The sequence below is a fragment of the Pagrus major genome, chromosome 4 (assembly GCF_040436345.1).
Source record: "Pagrus major chromosome 4, Pma_NU_1.0".
In the NCBI taxonomy this organism is placed as follows: domain Eukaryota; kingdom Metazoa; phylum Chordata; class Actinopteri; order Spariformes; family Sparidae; genus Pagrus; species Pagrus major.
This window is the reverse complement of record NC_133218.1, coordinates 8,513,721-8,538,989: the sequence shown is the minus strand read 5'-3', so window position 1 is coordinate 8,538,989 and position 25,269 is coordinate 8,513,721. Positions and strand designations below refer to the sequence as shown.

Below are 25,269 nucleotides of genomic sequence, written 5' to 3'. Positions count from 1 at the left end.
TACTATATAAATGTATATATACTTTTTCTTTTCTTTCTTTTCTTTCTTTTAATTGTATATATTTGATTCTATGAGTTGTATTTGTTTTGTTCTGTTCATTGATTGATGCTTTGGCAACATTGTTGTTAAAACTTTCATGCCAATAAAGCGAATTTGAATTGAATTGAATTGAATTGATAGAAATAGAGATAGATAGAAATAGAGATAGATAGAAATAGAAATAGAGATAGAGATAGAGAGATAGAAATAGAGATAGTGTTGTCAGAGCGCGATTTGCACAGCGTTCCTAACATGAGTACCCAGTGCTAGACCGAAATTGGGGCATGACTGAGGAATAATACACTTTGGGTTGCTCAACGTGGTATCCTTACAGGAAGAGAACCATATTGTCAATCTCATTTCCTTTATACAAACATGTCACAGGTGAATTACAGCGCTCCTCATTGGCTGTCAGCATTCCTCCTATAACACTTGCACCCGCCCATGTCACCACAACAAAAACCCATTTACACAATTGAGAGCATATTTTACACATGTTAACAGATAGAAATAGAGATAGAAATAGATAGATATAGAGATAGATACTTTATTTGTACCGAGGAAAATTTAGACATCCAGTAGCAGCATACATCTGACAACAACAAACATGACATTAAACGTCTGTCACATCTAACAAGTGACACGACCCCACCCCCAACCCCAGTCAAGTTAAAACCGCAAAAACCTAGAAAAACTGAAAAATAGACCTGCCAGAAAAAAACTCACTTTTTCCTTTGTTTAGTATGTATATTTGCGTATCTGGAGTGCCTCCCCACCCCTTAAGCATAAGTTTCGACAACTAAGTCAATATTTTGTACCTGGTGGAGTCAGGAATTGAGTCTCTAAACGAGCCGTTTGGATTTCGACCGGATTGTGACGTAACAATGAATTAGGATATTGAGATTTTATCGCTTCTAACCGGCCGGTGAACCACTGCTCGGCCGTGAACAAGCAGAGGAGACGGTGTGAAATGTCTCAGTTGTTCGCGGACGGTGAGCTTCTGTTCCGCCGTGAACACGCAGAGGAGATTGTATGAAATCGTCTCAGTTCTTCGCGGATGGTGAGCTATGTTAATTCATTAGCATGTTGTGCTAAAGGACAGTGACCTGCAGTAAAGCAATCACTACTTTGTCTTGGAGCCGGAGACAGGGGTTAGCTGCTACATGTCTGCTGTGCTACTATCAGTCATATGCAGGCATGGACACAGAAAAGTTGCTTCGCAAATGTGTATAGCTTGTTGCCATGGTCACGCGATGCCGTCCTCACGTCTTCCGCCCAGCAGGAAGAGGTGGGCGGCGCAGTAGCTCATTAGCATTAAAGGGAAAGGCACTCAAACCGGCCGCTTAGAGCAGGGCTGTGAAACTGGCGTGTAAACACCCCTGCTGTGCTCAATCCTTCGTTTTTTTCAACCAAAGCATGTTACTGTCATTCCATTTAGACATCAAGGAACCATGTCAACAAGCAGAAATGAGCATAATATGTCACCTTTAAAGTCAGGTTTCAAAAAGAGTAATCAAACCTCAGTCTGTCTGTTTGTTGTAAGTGTGACAAAGTGGGTCAGTTCTTCCCCTATTTGTCCCAGTTCCATTATTAACTAAGTAATTTACAATGCTTGTTGTTTTGTTTAACCATATTTCCACCATTTAATTTGCAGACGTAAAAATCCTAGGCCTATGTTCTGTATTTTATTTTGGTAACTATCACATCATTTTGGGTTAAATAACACATGCAAGTCTTGTTAAGTTTAATTAAGTTTATTTGTTCAGTGCATAATATAATTTAATCTTGTTTTGTATTTACCATACCTGCCATGTGTTCCAGGGGCTACAAGGGGGAAAAATGTTTACATTCACCTCTTCCTCGTTTTATACCGGCATTGATTATGTCAGCGGGAGAAACCAAGTCCAGGGGGGTGGTATGGTGTTAGTTAAGTTAATTATTTCTGATAAACCGGGTTAAGTTGTCGTTCTTTGGTAATGTCAGCTGAGTCGCAGTTGAGCTGAAAGTATATAAGATGAAATATGTGGATGTAATGAATGTTGTAAATTACTTACCTATTTGCAGGGAAGGCAGTGGTACCTGTTCATTGGGACAGCCTGTGTGGACTCTGGCTGCCCAGAGTGTATATAAGCAGTGTATATAAGCAGACTCTCTGAACCTGTGAACGAAAGAGTTTCTAAGTCTGTCAGTGGAGCAGGACTAGGACAGCAGTCATCCACTGAGCTCCTCTGCCTGGTGAAGGTGCCCTTCAGCTTGACATCTCACCATCTCACCAGGTGTGCATCCACCCTCATCTCTGTCAACTTGTCTCTCAGTTGGAGGGGTTGGATTGTGTGTTGTGTTGTGTTGCTGCCCTTCACTTGCAGCCTGTGATGGTTTTCATGCCATCCCAGACCTCCCTCAAGTTGTTCTGCTGAGGAGGTATAACTACACAGAAAAACACAATCTAACCACTGAACCAGTGAGGCTGCAATGTGGACTTCATGTTGATGAGATTCATCAGAATATCTGCGTCCCGTCCTCTACTTCTTAAGTAGATTATTAACCTAATATTCTGGTGAACATCACACATAACTCATAATTCAATTCATTTGTTAATAAGTATAAGTAAAAAGAATAATTAAATAAAAAGTCTAAATTAGCTCATATTGAGTAAAAATAAGGTGAGTCTCCTCAAAATGAAACCATGTGGAACTTTTGCACACTTTCATTTGTTTAATTATTCACAAGTTTGAATGAACGTTGTTTCCCCCTTCACAGATTTTATCACTTAGGCTTACATAAGTGTTACCTCTGAACAGGCCAACCTTTGATCTCTTTGAAATTGAGTAAGGCAGGGTAAAATGCTGCTCCAGTGTCCCCTGCAGATTCAATATTGACGAGCTGCAGCGTGGCTTCCTTGTCCTCCACACAGAGGTATTGTTGCATTCTGCTACCTTTCAGTGAGAATTTTACTCAGTTCAGTTTAAATTGATTTTGATTCAGTGTTGGGTGTCTAGTTTGTTATTGTGATCCTGTTTTTTCTCTTTTTTTTAAAGATGTGTTTTAGTTAAGTTACATCAATTCAGGTTTCTGTTGTGTCACTTTTTTAAAGATTTTATACCTGCTGTAGGTTCAGTTTATTTTGGTTTCATCTTATTTTAACCTGGTTTGCTTAAATGTATTTTTATTCACTTATCTTACCTATTGTTTAATTGTTTTTTGAGGTCCATCATGCAATTTTGAGAGGTCTAATTTGACTTAATTGAATAATAGAATAATAGCTGTGATTCTATGCTACTCCTTTACAGCTGTGGGAAGCCTATTTTGATATTATATGTTTCGAATATAATAATAATAATAATAATAATAATACATTTTATTTGTACAGCGCTTTTAAAAACTCTCAAAGACACTTTACAAGAATAGAATACATACAAGAATACATAAAATCAAGTGCATGGTGCATAAACTCAAGTGCATAGTGCGATAGAGGAGAAATATGTAGTAAAAAGAACAGTGTATGAGGATATGGATCTGTGTAGGTTTTTTGGGAGAACAGGTTGAGTACAGCAAACAGCTACAGGTGCAGATGAAAAGCGAGTTTGAAGAGGTGGGTTTTGAGTATATAGTGCTGGTCACCATTTTTTGTCTATATATTCAGTGTTTTGAGATGTAAAGTATCACAATATCAAAAGAGGAAACTTAGAAAGTCATTTTTATTTGTATTTTATTAGCTTCAAGTGATCATGTTTGCTGACATGAATTTAGACTCTCACCTCGGGAATTGTGACAAAAGAGCTGCATCATTGTCGCCCTGCATGTCCCTGTTGGTTGAACTGTTTGTTGGTTTAGCTGTTGGTTATCTTGTTGGAGGAAACATAATATAAGTCTTTCTTATATATTTACTATACATCTATTATTCATACACCTATCATCATTATATATTATGTAACAAACAGGTACCACATCTGATCAGAATTACTCCATCCACTTTGCAAGTATTGCCTTTATAGCTCTTCTTATGAATTTTGCTGTTCAGTAACAAAGGTCACATCGACTCATCTTCAGGAATGTGGACTTAATTTGACTTTACAGTAAGAGCTCTGAGTCAGCAGAGGCTACAGGCTGATTTGAGGAAGAGTGCTGCTCTTTAATTCACTGAAACTGTATTTTCTTAAGTGATTTAGAGGCATGGAAGAACTCAGAAATCTTGCTAACCCAGTGTAAACACTCTCACTCTTTACTGACACACTCTCACAGTTTGGTATTGGTGTCCCCCCTCTGTGTGAGCCTCACAGCATACGGGCAAAAAACCTTCTTCCCAATATATCAATTTTTGCCTCCATGGGACAGAAAAACAATAATTCTTTTAATTTTAAAGAAATGTATTTGTTACTTAAGCAACTTTAGTTTGCTTGAAGACGATGCATGCTTGCTTTTTGATAGCATCGTGTTCTTTGTAAAAGTTTAAAACCTTTCATGCACGTTTTTTAAATCACATTCGTAATGCTTTGCAATTTGTTATAACGTAATACATGTGACACACCCAAATGCTCATATGCTGAATGCAGATTGTGTTATAAAACCAGCCTTAAAGATCTAATAATAGAAATGTCACACGCTACACAGCAGAATGAGACATGACCGCAGCCTCCAGCCAGAGGCGGTGTCTGGCAAATAAGGCTAAAGCAATGTTTCTTCTAAGCTGATGAAATTGTGCCTTCGTATGCTCGCAGGACAATATGAAGACCGACTATTCTTTGGAGAGGGACACCACACAAGCAGTCTCTTTTGTAAGTCTTCAACAAACAGCAGTTTCCACTGAAAGTTCTGACCTCTTCACATGTTGCAGACATCTTTTCCTCTCCTATTGTTTCTCCAACATCCTGTGTTGTTCTTGTGAATGTGTTTGATCCACTTTTAGAGACTCTGAAGCTGGAATATTGAAGAAAGACACTCTCTCTGCCTCTCTGCCTGATTCTTCCGCTCTCTCTCTTTGTATCTATGACCCTGCAGGAACATGGTTTCAGATGGAGAACTGGATCTGAGGCCTCCAAGACAGAAGATACTAATTTGGATTTGGATGACCCGAGAACAAGCAAATCTTCCACATTCAGAAAATACCACCAGAGCCTTCAGACACTCAAACCCATCCGCTTCCCCTCATCACAGTCAGTGACACTAACGACACACAGCATGTTTATAGACAAATATTGTACTTGACCAGTAGTTGTGACATATTTTACCCATCTGAGAGCTTATGATGTTTCCCTGTCTAGGTCCCACCCTGTGGACAATGCAGGGTTCTTGTCATTTACAACTTTTGCCTGGATGACCCCGATGATGTGGGCCATGTTCAGGAATAGGCTGGACACGAGCTCCCTCAACCTGTCTGCTTTGGATAGAGCCGACACCAGTGGAAAAAGGTCGGTCACTCTCCACATTTCTCTCCCATCATGTGACAGTGCAGAACATTTCACTAATCGGACCAATTCAGGGCAGAGTAATACCAGGTTCTGGGAACGCCGGAGCTAATAGGAAGAAAAGGTGTTTTTTCCTATTAAGGTGTTTTACCGCTGGATTGGGGGCCAACTCAGGGCCGAGTGGAACCAAGTGGAGACAAGGGGTCTCTTAAGGTTATCACCGCTGGTTGGCTGCTTTTTTTCAGAATTTGTAGCGTAAACAAACTGAATTCACGGTGACGACCGGGTCTTAAGGATAAATATAAAGTGCACTGGGACGAGTGACAAGTAGAACAATGGGAGGTAAATCCAGCAAAAACCAGGAAGCTGGCGTAGGAAAGATTTCTTAACTTGTTTTAATGTTTTGTTTTAATGTATTTTAAATGCTTTTAATGTAATTTTTATGCGCCTGTAAAGCACTTTGAGTTGCCTTGTGTCTGAATTGTGCTATATAAATAAACTTGCCTTGCCTTGCCTTGCCTTGCCTAATGACAGGCCTAGTTGCTGAAATTCATATCTGCTAAAGGACAATGTTAGGAAAATTATGAAAACAGAGAATGTGTGTGTGTGTGTGTGTGTGTGTGTGTGTGTGTGTGTGTGTGTGTGTGTGTGTGTATTGTGAGTTTTTCCTGTTTTACTTCAGCAATTAGATAAGAAGGCTGGAAGTGTTGACTCTGATTGTGTGTGCTGTGCAGGCTGCAGAGACTCTGGGAGGAAGAAGTGGCGAAGGTGGGCCTGGAGAAGGCCTCTTTGACTCGAGTGATCCTTCGCTTTCAAAGAACCAGGCTGATTGTGTCCGTCATGGTTGGTATCATCGCAATGATATGCGTGTTCCTGGGCCCGGTAAGTTGATCTGAATTTTGATAAAAACAGCACCAGTGCTTCCTTTATCCTACAGATCCAAAGTTTGTCCCATCACGCTCCTGGTAAATGTGGTGGGAGAGGCTTTTAAAACTTTAGTTAAGTGTTACCAGCAGATTATACTTTAAGTATATTTTTAAGTGTAAAGCTTAAGGATAACAAGTATTCATTATGATGAAAAAGGGACTCCAAGATTGCAATATTCTAATTATTTGATTGTTATATTGATTCGTTAATGCTACTTTATACTGCATAACGTTAAATAGTTTAGTCCAAGGGGCCCAAACCCAACCTAGATAAATGTGGGGGTCATGAGATGATGATGAGCTGATGTGTTCATGTTTGGACTTCAAATCTTAGCTTTTTTGTGAAATACTTAAAGGGGCGCCATGTAGTTTTGGAGAAGAAATTCAATAAATACATTTCATTTATATTATATTTTTACAATATTAATGAGGTAATAATACAAACTCATAAATATATATCTTTTCCATAACTGAATAAACAAGCTGTTCTCAGAGCAAAATAAGGTCCCCAGGACACTGTTTGAAGCTAGAAAGGTGGCAGGGTCCGCCAGTTTATTCAGTCACGAAAACAAAGAGAGTTTGTTTATTTAGTCTGTTTAGGCAAAAAAAAAATCAGTCCATGAAGATTTTTCTCTTCTGATTAAAATGTCTTCCCCAAAACTACATAGTGCACCTTTAATAATAATTTGACCCTAAAACATTAATTTAAATAAAAACCATGTGACACATTTACAGGTCCCATTTGATGGACGTGCTAATAACTCATAGCCATCTGAAACATGAGAAAGAGCCACAACTGGGCACAGCTGTTTTGTTTAAGTGTCACCAGCCAAAAATGTTTAAAAACCACTGGCAGTGTATTTTGTGAGCTTTATTTTTTTACGCTAAAATCTTAAACCAATAAATAACTACAGTTCAAAGATCAACGTAGCAGAGGACAAAGAACAGTTTCCTCTGAACATAAAACTAAAAGTACAAGCGCATAAAAAACATATTGTACGTGAGTACACTGTATTAGTTAATGTATGACATTTTATAGCACTGTTGTAATACAAGTTGTGCTCTCTATATGCGTCATTGCTGAGGGGAATTGATGATGATTTAAGTGGAGGTTTGTTTTTGTTTTACAGATAATAAAACAGACTAGAGATACAAGCCTTGTGATATATGCAGGATATGGTTATAAAGAACAACACATTATTCATATATTTAGAAAAAGAATTGTCACCTATGAAATAACTTTTGTCAAATGTAAAATTATTTAAACCCAAGCAGTGTTTCCTACATTCACTGACATGATTTTTTGACAGCAAGCTACGAAATGCAACTCTTTATCTTGAAGTCTTTATGGGTATTGTCACAGAAGTTTTGCAAGCAACATAGAAAACTGTGGGTTATCCACAATCTACTGTAGCCTGAGACCACTGCCCTGAAAAGAGAATTGCAGTGTATAATCATTCACGCTCTTTCCTTTCAGGCTGTCCTGGTCTACCAGATCCTGAACTATGCTGATAACCCCGAGGAGTCCACAGTGACCCACGGCGTCGGACTGGCCTTCGCTTTGTTCTCCACAGAGTTTGGTAAAGCCTTCTTCATATCTTTGCTGTGGGCACTGAACCTGCGCACTGCAGTCAGACTCAAGGGAGCCTTCTCTGCAATGGCCTATCAGAAAGTGATCTCTTTGCGGGTGCACAGCGGCATTTCAATGGGAGAGGTAACCACTGTCTTACATTCATCAGGGTTAATGCTTATTTGTTGCAGTTACCTGCATTTCTCCCAGAGAGTTTTGCTGAATGGTCTTGAATCATAATATTATGAATAATCCAACAGAATCGCTTTGTTCAATATCTTGGTGGGCAGTAGAATGTAGTCCAAAGAATATAAGTATTTTTAATTGATCCTTTATTTACCAAATATGTCAAGAAACAAGAGTCATTTGTAATATGTCTTAGTTTATGACCTTCCATGATTGTGGGGAAATTCACGTGTTAAGACAGCTTTAGAGTCATAGGCAGAGGGAGAAGAACAACAGTGACTGAATTATAGATACAAATGTAAAACAGAACAAACAAGAATAGTAAGACTATATGCACTATACAGTCTTATTATTATTATTTATCTGTATTGCTTTCTTTATTTCTTTTGTGAGGTACTGTGTGACATCTGTTCTTGAAAGGTTCTACATACGTAAATGTAGTATTATTGTTTTATATTATTATAAACATTCTTTCTCTTCCTCTCTCCTGTCCAGATGATTAATGTCTTGACCAACGATGGCCACAGGCTATTTGAGGCAGTATTGTTTGGGAGCTTTTTGATTTCCGCCCCAGTCCTCTTCATTGTGTGTATCGTCTACTCCTGCTTCGTTCTGGGCTACACTGCACTGACCGGAGTCATCACCTACATCATCTTTGTCCCCGTACAGGTCTGTACATAACAATCTGCACAAACACACCTATTTTCATAAGCAGCATTTCAGCAAGAAATCCATAGAATTATTCATAAAGGTCCAATATAGATCATGATTTGTGTGGTATCTGGGATTATGCCTGACTATTACAGATTACTTTACTATATTTAACCATGTTATACCAGTCAACCAGTCTTTGTTGACTCTTATTCCTAATACTGACCTCTTTAATTACATTCTATTTAAAGCTAGACATATGACTGTAGCTTGTGGTAACAAGTACAGTATATCACAGTACAGTACAGTAGGTCTAGAGTATAGGGCCTAAGGACAGAGGTGGTGTATGCTCAACAGATGGTACAGCCCTTTAAAGGAGACCTGTTATGCTTTGCTCAGAGCAAACTGGGTATTCAGAAAAAGGGCCCTTAAAGAGACATGAGCAAAAACAGAGTGTTTCAGACAGAGGGGGAACACAGCGCTGCTGCAGTGGTCAGAAAATGAGAAAAATGATGTCTTGTTTGAGCGTTAAAGCATGTAAAAACCCCAGGAAGTTCGTCTCTAGTGTCTTTGGCCTGTTAATACTTTCACAATCTTTCTGACTTGTGAACCTTTGACAGTAGAAAGTCCTCTGCTACTCCCACAGGCCCAGCTCATACTCTCTGTGAACATTCCCAAAGAGTGAACAGCTTGTTTCTAGTTTTAGTACCTAATAAAAAAGGTATTTTCTTGCACTTATGAACCTTGAACAGACATTAAGTATCGTACACTTCATGAACTCTTCTGTTATATTTATGAGCAGGGCTTGGGTTCACTCAGCTTTACATGGTGCAGGATTCAGAATCATCAAACATGCGACCTACAGAATTTGCAGTTATCAATCATCGATGCCTCACCTTATTCTTTCTACATATTGAAATGCTACTTGTAGAAAGGTATTTAATGCTTTTTATGTTACATACAGGGTATTGTTTTGTCTGCTTTCAGTTTTTCCTAGCCAAGCTCATTAACAAGTTCAGATGGAAAGCCATGCTGATAACAGATAGCCGTGTTCGCACGGTGAATGAGATTCTCAACAGCATCAAACTTATCAAGATGTACGCCTGGGAGGATTCCTTTGAGAAGAAGATTGCAGGTAGGAAGCCAGGCTGCTGCGTGTTGACTTTGTCATGCAGTTTTTAATTCATTTTTGGACATCACATATGAGGCCGATCATTTATACCGTCTCCTTTCTGAAACACAAACACAATCTTGGAAGCCTTAAAAGTTGAAGGGGAAAATGTTTGCACCTGTACAGGAATATGGAGGTGGTGGAAACTGGCAACGCAGAAACAATATGTTTCAATTAGTTTTTCACACTCTCTACCTTCCACGCCATCTCGCTTACAGACTGTTCCCCCTAAATGCATTCAAAACAAGTATGAAGGGGTGAGCTCTGGTGTGCCGGAAACGGTGAACTTTGAGAACATCAGTTCTCACTTGTTTAACTGGCAGTTCAGCTGTGTTAAGTTCAGTGAGTGGGAGTCGGAGCTGCAGTCAGGCATCGTGCCAGTGAACGGTGGAACTTTCATTATGAGCACTGAACGTACTGCACAGTGAAGGTGAACCCTGAGTGAAACTGAGTTGGTCCAACCCGCCACTCTCCCTCTCCATTTCACCGTTAGGAAAAACATAAAGTTCTAAATATTTACATGGTGTATTTAAGGTCTTCTTGGTGTTTTTGAGCAGAAACTTATCCCTAGTTACTACAGTGAAGGTGCTTGGTGGACAAATATGGAAATCAGCAAAAAACATGTGCTCTCTCTTGTAGGCTTAAGGAAAAATGAGAAAAAACAACTACGGCTGGTCAGTTACATCCAGAATATGAACACCAGCATCACCAGCATCATCCCCACTATCGCTACAGTTCTCACCTTTATTGTCCACACTCTGCTGGGCTTGAGTCTCAACACGTCTGATGTGAGTACCACAGCACTACAACAACCTGAACCAACACGGCATCTGTGTGATTGAAGTGGTTAATAGGAAGTATGGCCTTGTCTGTGTTGTATGGTGTGAGGTAGTGTTTGATCATCCTTCTTTGTTATCACCAGGCCTTCACCACCATCGCCATCTTCAACTCCTTGAGGTTCTGCCTGGCTCTCATGCCAATGACTGTCAAGTCCCTGGCTGAGGCTGCTGTGTCAATAACAAGACTGAGGGTAAACTCTTCTCTTCTCTGCTCAGCAGTTATTGAAGTAGACCTATGATACCTTTCAGTTTTTCAGGGGCCTTAAAGAGACAGGAGCCAAAACAGTCAGAGGGGGGAATATAGTGCTGCAGCACCCAAAATAATGAACCTGAAAATGAGCACAGTATGTCTCCTTTAACATTATTATATTATGCATTACTACTCTGATCTTACATGATGATTATGTCATTCAACAATAGAAGCTGCAGGGTTATCTTACCTTCCATTGATGGATAGTGAATATGATTTTCCCCTCCAAAGCTTATAATCCACAGAATCACATAAAGTTTTTATTTGATCATTATTGTAAGCATAGCCTTGCTCCTGGGTCTATGATCCCGACGGAGTCCTCATAGATCCTGTTGGGGGCCTGCCAAAATATTGTTTGATAATATTTTGAAAGTTTTTATTCTCTATAGTCAACAATAATGTGACATAGCAAACGTATTATTGAAACATATTGGTAAGCTGAATGTTTTATTATCCCTAAGAGACTCTGGCATACCCTCCACCTCAGAAATGCACCTAATATTAGCCATTCAACAACTGCTGCCGACTTTTTTACACATGGCATTATTCATGTACTAGAGGGTCCCTGCTCCATCCTTGGCCTGTAACACATTGAAGACCCCTAGCCTAATTAACAGCTTGTATTGAGTTTTAATTCAAGCTTAGCTTTAATGCTTTAATGCACTTGTATTCAAAAGCAACTTCTTAAGATGGAAAATGCCATTTTTACTTCATTGTGCATCCATTTTTGTAGCAATCAGAGGAATATTGAAAAATATGAAAAATCTTAGAAATGTGATATGTGGCTGTTTCAGAAAGTATTGCTGATCCAGAATCCAGATCCCTACCTGGCGCAGAGGGGAGGTGGTGACTCGGCCATAGTGATGAAAAACGCAACACTGTCCTGGACCAAACCACACTCCTCACCCAGCTCAGCCAATGGGATGAACGCACACAAAGTGGATGAAATCTATGAGAATGAGAAAAGTGAAGCTTTGCCAACCCTGAGAAACATCTCCTTCACTCTGCCTAAGGTGTGATTTACCACTGATAAGAATATCCAGTTTATAAATATTATTGGCTTGTGTTAAGGGTAAACTTATCCACTTTGTGTTATTTCCTGAAGGGCAACCTGCTTGGTATCTGTGGGAATGTGGGGAGTGGAAAGACGTCACTGATTTCCAGCATTTTGGAGCAGGTTGGCTCCTCCTTTCTCGTTTTTTGTTGTTAATTCTCTTTTACCATCTCTGCAAGTCTGATCTAATATTTGGCATTTTTATTAGCTGTTTTTTTTTCTAGTTTTTCTTGTTAATTTTATTGTCCATCACTCTGTGATGCAAATCTAAGTGAAACTGATGCTCTCTATTTATTTATGTAACATACAGCACTTCTCATGGTTGTCTGTTCGTTCTCATTTTTCAGATGCACCTCCTGCAGGGCTCCATCACAGCTGATGGGACATTTGCCTACGTTTCCCAGCAGGCCTGGATATTCCACGGAACTGTTCAAGAAAACATCCTAATGGGGGAACCTTTTGACCAGGCCAAGTAATTGATCACTTTACCCATTGAATAATTGTCATTAGTAACTGCAGATAAATGTGACCTTACCCTGATCAAGGGTATTTCTATTGTCCTAACTAACAGGTTACTCTATTTGATGCTGTTAAAACAATGTTTGAATAGATCTTGTCAATGTTATCTCCCGTGACAAATGTTAACTGGGAGAAAATGTCTCTTATCTTTGTGAGTTTGCCTCTGGCAAGGTTGTCAAACAAGAGCAGAAATGTTAACCCTTAGCTCCAGAAAGATTCTCCGTGTTGTCAGAGATATTGAGAAGCCACTGTGATTCTGCTGACCCTGTGATGAGTTAGGCATCCAGCCGATATTTACGACTGTGGTTAAGCCTACAGTTGTGCTGTAACCATGTGCCATATAACTAGACCCTGCAGTTCCCGCGGTGCTGCAGAAATAGACAAGAAAGAGGCTGTAGTTTGTTCTCATTATTACTTCTCATAAATTCCCAGAAACAGTATGTCTGAGCAAACAATTTCAAGCATTGTTGCCATTGTAACTAGGCAGTCAACCTTTTTAATCACTAATTAGATTAAAGGATTGGTTTCAATAAAACATGGTTTAAGTATTTACAAACAATAGTGACTGCTGCTCATGATTACAGTATATTTGTGTTGTATATTAATAGTCATAAAACACTGCCTATATTCCCCATTTTTGTTGTTTTTCTGTTATATCTGAATAAAATTACCCAATCATGCCAACAAAATGGCTCTGCTAAATACATTGATACATCTGAAATCTTTTGTCCGTCTCCACAGATACGACAGAGTTGTGGATGTGTGTAGCCTCAGACCTGACCTGAAAATCCTCCCATTTGGGGATCAAACTGAGGTAGGAGCTTTTCAATGATTTCTTACAAGTGTAGTGGAACTTTTTCCAACACTGTGGACAGAAACCCCCTGTGGAAGTGTGGAAAAAATTCATTGATGAGAAGGACCACTAGCCTGTCAGTGGTCTGTGGCATCTTAGTTGTGTCTAGCTTAATTTCTTTGCAGATATATGAAAACCCACCTCTGCCAGCGTGATGAAATTAAAAGGATCCTGTGAGTTTTTAGAATAAAAAATTGTCTCTAAGTAATTACGTAGCCAAAAATAATGAGACTTTATCAAATAATGACTTACTTATCTCAAAATAATTATTTTGTTAAAAAAGTTAATAGAATAAATGAATAATGAGTGTGTGCGCCCTTTGCTGCATCTCTCTCTCTCTCTCCCTGTCACTCTTTGCCTGGCCTATCAAATAAAGCCATGAAAAGGCAAAAAATAATCACTTGAGAACAAAAAGACTTAGTGTCAGCAGTCATTGTTTGAGAAAGTTTGTCATTATTTTTGCAATATTAAATCATCCATTTGCGATACCGTGTCATTACTTTTAGATAGAGTCATTATTTTGTGATATGAAGTCATCATTCTGAGATACTAAGTCTTATAAGTCATGATAAAGTTTCTCATTAGAAGGACTTACAGGATATTTTTTCGTCAAATGGCGGAAATTACTTTCCATTCCATACAAGTATAATCTAGGCATCGTGACTTTTGGAAGAAAGAGATTTTAGGTAATTCTTCAGTAACTGTGGTGATACTACTAATCATTTAATTACACAGTGAATGAGTTTATTAAAGCTTGCGTTGAGTTTGTTTGACATAAAGACATGGTTTTGTGGAGTCGCGTGTTTCACCAATTTATGTGAAAATCAAAAACTCTCCATAACTCAGAAGCTTTACTGAACTTCTTTCTCCTGCAGGCTGATCATTAGTCTGTATTATTTAGTTTTTTCTTCTACTAAGTCACTGTGTACCTGTAAACATTAAGTATTACATAAAATACATCATGTTTTATCAGTCTGAGTCAAAACTAATTAATTACAAGTTGAATAGAAGTTAGAGTTTGGCATAACCAAATCAACTCAATTTAGCAAAATTAAAAAGTGGATTTTGAGATGCAGACGCTGATGCCAGTGTTCTAAGTAGCTTTCTGTTGTTTTGTTGGCAGATTGGAGAGCGAGGACTGAATCTGTCCGGTGGGCAGAAGCAGAGGATCAGCCTGGCCAGAGCTGTCTACTCCAATAAGGACATCTTCCTCCTGGACGATCCGCTATCTGCTGTCGACGCCCACGTGGGGAAACACATTTTTGAAGAATGCATTAAGAAGGAGCTCCAGGGAAAATCCATCATATTGGTTACACACCAGCTGCAGGTGGGAAGATAGACTCAGTTTTATTCTTTGGCAATACATTTTTCAAACTCGTACAAGTTTTAACAATCATAGTTACAGATTTAAAAATAAATTAGATGAGAGGATCTATACCATCACATTGTGGTTAACCCTAAACTAAAAGTAAATCACGCAACAGGAGGTGGTGTCTGATTGCTGCTATTAATCTTATCTTAATCATAAATGAGCAGTTTTTGCAAGTCACTATGAGTAAGAGTGTCTGCAAAGTGACATAAAATGTTTATGGACATGTGACTGCTGTTTAGACTGTGTTGGTTCAACCTTTGGCCACAGTGCTGGGGTGGTTTTGTTGACATGGCTGTCCGTCCTCATGTGTGTCTGTCAGTATCTGGAGTTCTGTGATGACATCTTGGTTTTGGAGGATGGCGAGGTGCTGGAGAACGGAGACCATCAGGCCCTAATGAACGCTAGCGGACGCTACGCTCAGCTCATCAGCAACTACCAGACGGAACAGTCCAAAGTAAAGAAACAAACCTACAGTACAAAACTCAGATGTTCTGTGACTCTGCGTTTTTTACCATGTGTCTCACCTTACTTTTTTACGAGCTGTAAAAGCTTTTCACCTGTTACCTACTGTTTTACTAGCTCAGAAACAATTAAAACAAAGTGTGTGATTCAAAGAACAGTGTGCCCTTAATGCCAGTTGTAAAAGAAACAGTTATATCATATACTGTAATAAAATGAGTTATTTCCAAATTCTTATCATTTACAGACTCAGAAAGAGGAGGAAGAGTCAACCCAAGACTTTGCCCAGCTGAAGGAGGTTGAGCTAGAAGATGAAACAGACACAGGGATAGTGAACCCAGGTATGGTCACCAGTAAAAAAAAAATGTTTGTCAGTGTAATTATCCAAGGTACATTATATGGCATCATTTATAATGCCTCAGTTCATCATTCCAGAGCGTGAATATGATTGAAAATAAGGCTGGAGTTCTTTATAGAGTTTAGTAGAAAGGCACGGCAGCAAGTCATGTAGTACACTCTGTAGTATCTAGTGGAAATGGATCCCTAAAAGCAGATACCCAGACATAGATACAGAGTAAAGTGTCATCTGTACAATGTGAGCCAATTTACTACAACCGGGAGGAGGCTAAAGGTAATGTCAGCAGTCCAGCTAGTCATTAAAGGGTGACTGAGTCATAAAAGATATTTTATATTATATCAATAATGTAAGACAACAGAGCTTTGTGAAACCATGCCAGAAAGGACAGCAAAGCCGAACTCCTACTGTCAATATGCTATGATTATGGTAATATTTCAGCATTTTTATGCCACAGTAGAGATGATAGGATTGATTTCAGTCATGTAATTTATATTTCCCCCCACTGTGTGTGCTTCCTTTCAGTGTTTGACATGTCAGATGAAATGGATGATGTTAGGGCAGCTGACCAAAAATGTAAGTCTACAAAACTCATGACATCACAACATTAAATTGTAATTCTGATGCTGGTGCAGGGTCAGTTCAAGCAGACCCTGCACCAGCAGTGCACATTGATTTGATTAGCAGACAAGAGGTGGTGCAAATTCAAACTAGAGAACCAATCAGAAACAATGTTCAAAATTTGATAGCCTAGTGCCCAATGAATGGAGCCTGTCTAGGCGTAGAGCCAGCTCCTCCTGAGCCATCCTAATATGAATTTAGTCAATTCTGCAGTACGTAAGCTTTTTACTGGTAAATATATATTTCAGATGTAACACCTATGTAATCACAAACATTTTGATAACTAATTTAATTACATTTTTTTCTTTAACTTTAGCAGATTACAATGACATCCAATTTGTAATTTCATTACATGTAACTAGTTACTCCCTAACACACTGTATAAACACTTTCTTTACATTGCATTTACACTATTGTAAATGTAGTGTGTCTGGGTCACTGGATCTTCAGTAAAACTACATTTACACCTATATCATTTATAAAAAAAACCTCACTCTAATCCTTTTCTTCTTCTTCAGCTGCTGGCGGTGATCAGCTGGTCAGTAAGGAGTCCACCACAGAAGGTGCTGTCTCCTGGAGAGTCTATCAGCGGTACTGCCAGGCAGCAGGAGGTCTGATACAACAAACACAAGCACACGCCTTGGCATGATTCTATGCAAAAGTACACAGTTCACACATGGCCAGTCCAGTTGATGATGTTTGCCGTGACTTTGTTGCTGCAGGCTACTTCATCACCTTCCTCGTCATCCTCAACATCGTCGTCATGATTGGATCCACAGCCTTCAGCAACTGGTGGCTCAGCTACTGGCTGGGGCAGGGTAATGGGGTGAGGACGATATCTCACACACACACACACACACACACACTTCTGTGTACCTACTGGTTTATACTATTCACAATAGTATAAAATTCATTAATCTTCTCTGTTTTCTCCCGCTCACCAAATAAGACTGATACCCAGGGCGACGTCTCACAAAACGAAAACCTGCACTTCTACCAGCTCATTTATGGCGTGGTGGTGATTATCACGATCATACTTGCCGTCATCAAGTGCTTCTTCTACACTGGGGTCACCTTGAATGCCGCCTGCAAATTCCACGACACCATGTTCAAAAATGTAAGGAGGAAAAGCCAACCGCAAGACTCCTTTAAACAAACATTCACACTTTACAGTTTTAATCCTGGGTACCCTGTGTTTTCATCAGTTTAGTGTTTGGATGATTCTTTCACACCTGATGATGACAGCTCTTTTGTTTTCTTCCACAGATCATTGACAGTCCCATGAGTTTCTTTGACACAACGCCGACCGGCCGCATTCTCAACCGCTTTGCCAAAGATCAAGAGGAGGTGGACACTGTGCTTCCCCTCCACATGGACCCTTTCTTGCAGTTTGTTCTGTTGATCACCTTCACCGTTGTCATCATCTCAGCTGTCTTCCCCCCCATGCTGGTGGCTGTGCTTATTATAGGAGCTTTGTTTACCCTCATTCTCTTGTGAGTCGATACCAGCAGCAATTGTACCAATTCATAATTTGGTATTGTTGATTTCATGTTTAGCGATTTTACTAACATTCATTTTGCATGAATATAACAATATAATAAAGAGGGAAACTGAATATCAGTTGTGATTCCTTTGCAGTATATTCCAGAGGAGCATCCGTCATATGAAAAGGATGGAGAACATCAGTCGCTCTCCCTGCATCTCTCACACCACATCTACCCTGCAGGGCCTGAGCACCATCCATGCCTACAACACAAGAGATAGCCACATAAAAGTGTGAGAGTTTTGCTCTTTTCTTTTCCTTCTCTGTGACATTCATGTAGTACAAAAGCATTAGGTAATGCTGCAGTGTCTCTGATCATTGGCTGCACTGTAAACACTGTTTATTGATTGATATTTGGAGTAAGGCTGTATTTTTCACAAAACCTGGCTTGTGCTTTGTCATCTTATAGGTTTAAAACACTGAATGACATCAACTCCAACCACTATTTACTGTTTCACTCGGGCACACGTTGGCTCTCCTTCTGGCTGGACTTCATGGCTGCGACCATGAGCTTGATGGTGGCTCTGTTTGTAGTGCTCAGTGATGATAAACTCATCAGTCCGTCTTTGAAAGGCCTGGCCATGTCCTACACCATACAGGTGAATTTGGACAGCAGGTGATCGAGACACAATAGACACATTGCAACGGCTGCGGCATGCGTGTTTACCGGCTGTGTTTATGTGTTATCCAGTTGACAGGCCTGCTTCAGTACACGGTGAGGCAGTCGACGGAGGTGGAGGCGAGGTTCAACTCAGTGGAGCGCCTGCAGGAATACATCACGGTCAGACTCTAAGCTTCTCTGCCTCAGAAAAATAATGACACAGGTCGCTTGGCTGCAACCACCAATCGACACTGTCCATTCAGCTACTCAAGAAGAGAACCTGCTAAAGCTATTTAAAAAGAGGCCAAAGAATGTCTTTGGCCTCTTTTTAAATAGCTTTAGCAGGTTCTCTTCTTCATCATGCATTAGCTATCACCTGACACCCCTCCTATCCACTCACTCTAAACAGTTGTTGTTTATTGTGTACAGGGTTGTAAGTCTGAGGCCCCCAGACACATAAAGGAGGCCAAAATCCCAGAGCACTGGCCAAAGTCTGGAGCCATCACCTTCCAGGACTATAAGATGAGGTACAGGGAGAACACACCCATCGTTCTGAACGGCCTCGATTTCAGCATTCGAGCTGGAGAGAAGCTGGGAATTGTGGGACGAACAGGCTCTGGTAAGTTAAGTGTGAATAGGCATTTTATTTTAAGAAAATGTCAAGTTAATTTAGACATATTAAAATGACTGATTGATTGAAGAAAATATTACTTATTATCATAGAGTTGAATGTTAAACGCGCACAGAACTCTGACATATGGTAACGACACTTGCAGTGAGATATTCAAATATGTCTTATTACATAATAAACATATGCGCTAAACCAATAGTCTATATTGTTGAAATGTGAATGTTATTTTCAGTAGGCAGTCAGAGGACCACCACAGGGGTTCTGGGTGGGGTCCTTGGGTCAGTGCAGTCCTGTACCTTAGGCAGACATTAAGCAGAATTAGCAGGACTGTACAGGGAGTTTGGATGTTGCAATAAACTGCAAGTTGAACGTATGTCCTGGACTGTGTATTATTTTGGGAAGGCTTGACATTATTATATTGGTGACGAGGATAAAGAATGGCCACATATGGAAAAATCAATGAGTTTGACCTAGATTCGGATGACTAGCAGCAGCATGTGAATGTCTGGACTTTGTGGCTAACAAAAATCACAGACAGAACAACAACAAGCCATCTTCCTGAGTGCTCTTGCTGATTGCCAATTCATAGATTCAGTTTGCCACAACTGCCGCAAGAGGGGGCACTTGGCCAGAAAATGCCACAGTGCCAGGCAGCCCAGACAGAGCCGGGGATATAAAAGAGGTGCAACACACAGGCTGGAGGACAATGAGAAAGAGGAGGAATATGCCCACATGCTGTACAAGCTGGATGATGAAGAGAGTGGAGCCATATAAAGAGCACGTCAGTGAATGGACATGACATTGAGTTTGAAACAGACACTGGGGCAGGCATGACAATCTTGAAGAAATTCACAACAACTGGGCATGTCTCAGGCCTACCAGCATCTCCCATTGGATGAAGAATGAAGAGGCATTTTCCAGCGCACCATTTGATAATGGGATAATCTACTACAAGGACTCTCCCAGGTAGTGTCTTCATGGCATCAGAGGTGGTGAACCCAAGCTACAAATGGATGGTGGGAAAACATCAGAGCCAGGCATTTGAGGCAGCCAAAAAATGTGCCTTCAGTCATCAGCTGGTGCACTCTGATGATGGGAAGCCCCTCTACTTGTCCTGTGATGCATCGCCAAACAGTGTCAGCGTGGTTTTATCCCACCCAGACGGCAAGGACAGACCAATCGGCTACATGTCACAATCGCTGTCATCAGCAGAGTGGGGCTGTTTCCAGCTCGAGAAGGAGGCGTTAGCCATTATTTTTCGGTCTCAAGAAAGTCCATCAGTATCTGTTTGACACACTGCACCATCATGACGGACCACAAAGCGCTTCTGAGCCTCTTGGGAGAGAGTGAGGGTATCCCACACCTGGTGGCAGCCAGAATGCAGTGACGGGCTTCAATTTTGGCAACTTATGAGTACAACTTGAAGTATAAGGAGGGATCCAAACATTGGAACACAGAGGCACTGAGCAGACTCCCATTGCCAACCACACCCATCACCACACCACATGAGGGAGAGGTGGTAATGCTTATGGAGCACATGAATGGCACATCATTACAGGTGAAACAGATCCGTGACTGGACTGATCCTGTACAGAGTACATCAGTGACTGCTGCAGGGATCCTGCCCCCCACTGTGTACCAATCCAGAAAAAGTTTGTTGTTTTACAAGGGAGACAACAACTCCCATGATCCCACGCTACGTCACAAAGTCATCAAACTACTTCTTTTGTTTTCATTGTTGATTGAGAAACCCCTAGCACCAGAAATGACTTACTGTGATTTAAATGTGTAAATATTAGAAATTACATTGTGTTATTTTGTTAAACCATGACTATACGACTGTGAGGGAAAGCCTCCTTCTGTAGACAATTAGGATTATTATTCATACTCTGCTAAACTCTGTGCTCTATGCTTTGTGTGTGTAGGTAAGTCCTCTTTAGGCGTGGCTCTCTTCAGGTTGGTGGAGCCAGCAGGAGGAACCATCTTGATAGATGGAGTGGATGTCATGTCGATTGGTCTGCAGGATCTGCGCAGCAAATTGTCCATCATCCCCCAGGATCCTGTTTTATTTATCGGCACCGTCAGGTAACCTTAGCTAACTTCATGTCTACACACACACACTGGGTTATTCACGGCTCAACCAACTGTGATAATGTGTGTGCGTTTGCCTGTAGGTACAACCTGGACCCCTTCAATAACTACACTGATGAGGAGATCTGGGCAGCGCTGGAAAAGACCTACATGAAGGACTCAGTATGTTAGCAGTACAATGTGGAGCACAGTGCATTACCAGTATCATTAAAGTGTGTGGTCATGTGTTTTACAGTTTTAATTGCTTCGAGAAGCAAAGGTTACTGTTGATGATACATATCTTGAATAGTAATGTTATCTGAGCCTCTCATTAGAAGTTGCAGCAGTAGTTCTGTTGGAGGATATTTCCCCACTTTGCCTCTCGTGCTTCCATATGGCTGGTTCAAGCTGCACAGATCTTTACACACAGATCTAAAATGCTGCTGCTTTTTTTCTACAGTGGGATCTTCATGCATTGTGTAGCTGTTTCATACTCTTCTCTTCTTGTGTATATATTCCTTTCCCTTATTTCACTGATATTGCATCCAAAAACATGTAGTAATGATATCAAAAACAGTGATCATTACAGAGCAGTCAGAACCCTTCTACCCAGGCACCACCCCTCACCCAAACCATGCAGAGTATTTCCAGCATGTGTGAACAAGCCAATGTGCAAAATATCCTGATCTGATTCTCTGGATATTGTCCACAGATCATATGTGAAAGGGGCTATAGTAGTGTTGCATTGTTGTTGTCAGTCTCGGTATTAGAAGTGCTAAAAGCAATTCTAACACCCTGATGAGCACGACACAGAGTCTCAACTGAGAACTCATCCCAATAGTACCCACAGTAAAGTCAATTAGGGTGCTTCACGTACCTCATTCCGCTCATCAAGGGTGTTAACAGCAGGATTTCTAGTAGCAACTCCTTTGTTTTTGTCTTTGGAAACATTGGCATTTCTCTAAACTCTCTGCTGTTCTCTCCTCTGTGATTGCCACCATTCCAATGAATTGGGAGGTGGTAAACTAATTAATTAAATATTTGGGGCTACCTGGTCACACAGGGAGGGATGTCTGCCGTCTTGTAGAAAATACAGGCAACTACAAGGGTTGAGCTGTCCACATTTAAACATAATTCTAGTAATCAAACAGCTACTTATGAAAAGGAAAATATGAATAGCAAAATAAACCCAAGAACTGAATAGCTGTAGAAAGTAATTTAAACTCAAACAAATCTAGTTTTTTAGCTAAAAGTATTGTTTTTGAATATTGTTGTTGTTTTCTCAGATCTCCAGACTAGAGGAGAAACTACAGGCACCAGTGCAGGAGAATGGAGAGAACTTCTCGGTAGGAGAAAGACAGCTGATATGTATGGCCAGAGCGCTACTCCGCAACTCCAAGGTCTGTACATGTTTCCACCTCTCTGATTTCTTTTGATCTGAATGCTCTCCACGTTCGCTGCTGCTGAACAGCCAGTGGATTACTGCTGCCACAAACTGTATATATACATATGTATGTGTTGCAACACCAGTCAAACAAGCTTGTGATCTTTTTATTCACTTTTGCATTAATTACCTCACCATGGCCGATATCTTTAGCCAGAATGATTACTTTCTTTTTCTTCATATCGTCACTATTTTAAGTTGTCTTGTTCAGTTCAGTTCTGCATATCAAACCCTCTCTAGTCTATGCCACCTTAACTCCCCCCCTTTCCCAGCACAGTTCCCAGAATATATTTTAACATTTCAGAAATATGGTCAACAAACTTTAAGGACTATAATTTCTAACATCAACATGCGCTTACCTACTTGTTAGTTTTTCTTTGTGCTGCTGCAACACTTGAATTTCCCCTCTGGGGATCAATAAAGGATTATCTTATCTTATCTTATCTTATCTTATCTTATCTTATCTTATCTTATCTTATCTTCATCAGAGTTCTGATGTAGATGCATGGTGTCAAAACTTTATTCCTTTAAAGGTGCAATATGTAAGAATTGGCACCCTTTCAAATTTATACTCTAAACAAATATGCATATCGTCAGAACAATCACTATGCTGCAAACTGTAGCTACCGTCAGCTAGCTAGCTCAGTTAGCCGTACAGTATAGACTGGAAGCTTGTAGCACCAGGGGAGTGTTGGTGTTTAAACTGCTAGCACAGGACCTTTGGAATGGGTCGGACGAGGCTAACTGGTTAGCATGCTGACTTCAGTAGATATCCCTACAATACATTAGATATCATAATGTCAAATCTGTTATAACTTCACATTCTGTTGATAATTTAAGTTGATGTTTGAAAGACTCTCAGCTCCTTGTGAAGCAGCTGAAGCATGTTAAACCTCTTCTGTCATCAATGTCCTCATTTTACCTTTCCACAAACCACCAATATGTTGAAACTCTACGTCCCAACTTTACATTTCTTTACGATTTAACTTTATGTGTCTATATGTTTCATATTTCAATTTTATGTAATGCTTGGTCTGGTTAGGTTTATACCCAAAACCACTTGGGTAGGTATATCGTGTTTTGACTTACTTGGTTCTGTCACCACAAACATGCTGAAAATGTCCCAACATCTTGTTAAAAATACCTGGGTATGTCCTGGTCGTTTTGCCATTTTGCCTCGGTATCATGTGACCGCCATCCTTTCCTCCTGATGAGAGAGACATCTCATTCACATGTAATCTGAACATAATGTGATAGTATTGTAGAAATGATACATATGAAATGTAGAAATTTAATGGGTCTGTGGTGCCAACTTGGCTGCTTTTCCAGCCAATCTCTTATCTATACTAACTGTCCCGTTTGTTGTCCCACAGATCATTCTTTTGGATGAGGCGACAGCATCCATCGATGCAGAGACAGACGCCCTGATACAGAACACAATCAAAGAAGCCTTCCACGACTGCACCATGCTCACCATTGCACATCGTATCAACACTGTGATGTACGCAGATCGTATCCTGGTCATGGACAATGGAGAGGTAACAAACAAATACAAATATGCAAAAAGAACATCTGTGTGTCCTGAACCCAGACTTACAGTAAGTTTTTTTTCTCCGACAGGCGGCAGAGTTAGACAGTCCAGCTGTGCTGATGCAAAGACCAGACTCCTTGTTCGCTTCACTCCTGACCGCTGCCAACACTGTCAACACCTGAACTGTAAACGCCACAGCACCACCACACAGTAATAGATGTAACAGAATACAAGATAATCATTTTACACAAGCATTTCTTCAACAATATCCACATATTGTAATCTGGACTACTTGTATCAAGTTAATATAACTGCAGGAAAGTTTTTAATGTTGGTAATGAGTGATGAGTTGCTGAAACAAATACGAGGACAATGTTCTCTCTTAAGGTTTTTCATAGGCATGAATATGAGTGGATATGATCGGTCATGTAAACTGTATTTAAAGAGTATTATTTATTGATTTTCTATGTCTTTGTTTGCTGCCACTTTACCAATTACTACATGTGAAGTTCTGATCTGTCGTTTTCTTATGCACTACATATGCAATACATTTTCAAATAATATTTTATCATGTTAAAGAAATGCATATGGAAAAATATAACTAATGTCACGTAACATGAATGGTAATAAATTATGGAAATTTTTACGTTTCATTTACACTGTGTGCTGTTTGCTTATTGTTACAGGCTACAGGGCTGCCTATTTTATATTAACAGTTGACTACTAACTAGTGAAATCTTTAAGTTGAAGGGGTGACTGTGGCTAATACTCAAGGTCTGTAAATTTGTGGGAGGAATCAGTTCATAGAGGAATTTTGCTGCTACAGTTGCTACATTTTAAAATAGAATTTCACACATACAGTATGGGCATTAAATCCAGCCAGTGTCTTATGAAGAAAAGGGTTTTCTGCTGTGAAATCCTGTTAAGGCATGACGTTCCGTTTAGCTGTGGTTATTGTGTTTAAGTCGTGAGGGCTCGTCCGCAGCCTGCTCTTTCAATCCCTCCTTATCTCTCCGCTCTGCATCCTCTCACCTTCCATTCATAATAAAAACGACGGGAGTACACAATATACATTAAGGCATACATCAAGGTATAAGGGGATGAGTCACCTTTATATAAGCATGTTAAGAGCGCTCCACACTCAAGCCTGACTTTTGGTGCATAGAAATTCAACTTAGA

General features: G+C 40.1%; 1 protein-coding gene across 2 annotated transcripts; it reads left to right on the top strand.

The window, feature by feature from the left end:
• The first annotated feature begins 2,242 nt into the window (after nucleotides 1–2,242).
• Nucleotides 2,243–24,747, top strand: abcc12 (ATP-binding cassette, sub-family C (CFTR/MRP), member 12). Of its 2 annotated transcripts, none has more exons than XM_073464476.1 (31): nucleotides 2,243–2,315; nucleotides 4,758–4,814; nucleotides 5,038–5,192; nucleotides 5,301–5,447; nucleotides 6,179–6,326; nucleotides 7,848–8,084; nucleotides 8,622–8,795; nucleotides 9,765–9,912; nucleotides 10,588–10,736; nucleotides 10,871–10,978; nucleotides 11,832–12,050; nucleotides 12,143–12,214; nucleotides 12,439–12,563; nucleotides 13,352–13,424; nucleotides 14,587–14,790; nucleotides 15,155–15,289; nucleotides 15,542–15,635; nucleotides 16,175–16,225; nucleotides 16,789–16,881; nucleotides 16,993–17,096; nucleotides 17,220–17,387; nucleotides 17,537–17,763; nucleotides 17,909–18,046; nucleotides 18,223–18,412; nucleotides 18,505–18,594; nucleotides 18,844–19,033; nucleotides 20,971–21,130; nucleotides 21,220–21,298; nucleotides 22,402–22,515; nucleotides 23,933–24,097; nucleotides 24,180–24,747. In XM_073464476.1, the coding sequence occupies exons 2-31, from the start codon at nucleotides 4,764–4,766 to the stop codon at nucleotides 24,270–24,272; spliced, it is 4,101 nt and encodes a 1,366-aa protein (XP_073320577.1). In that variant the 5' UTR covers nucleotides 2,243–2,315; nucleotides 4,758–4,763; the 3' UTR covers nucleotides 24,273–24,747. The 2 variants fall into 2 exon arrangements, with proteins under 2 accessions (XP_073320577.1, XP_073320576.1); XM_073464475.1 differs by lacking the exon at nucleotides 2,243–2,315 and adding an exon at nucleotides 2,928–2,955.
• Nucleotides 24,748–25,269: the final 522 nt, after the last annotated feature.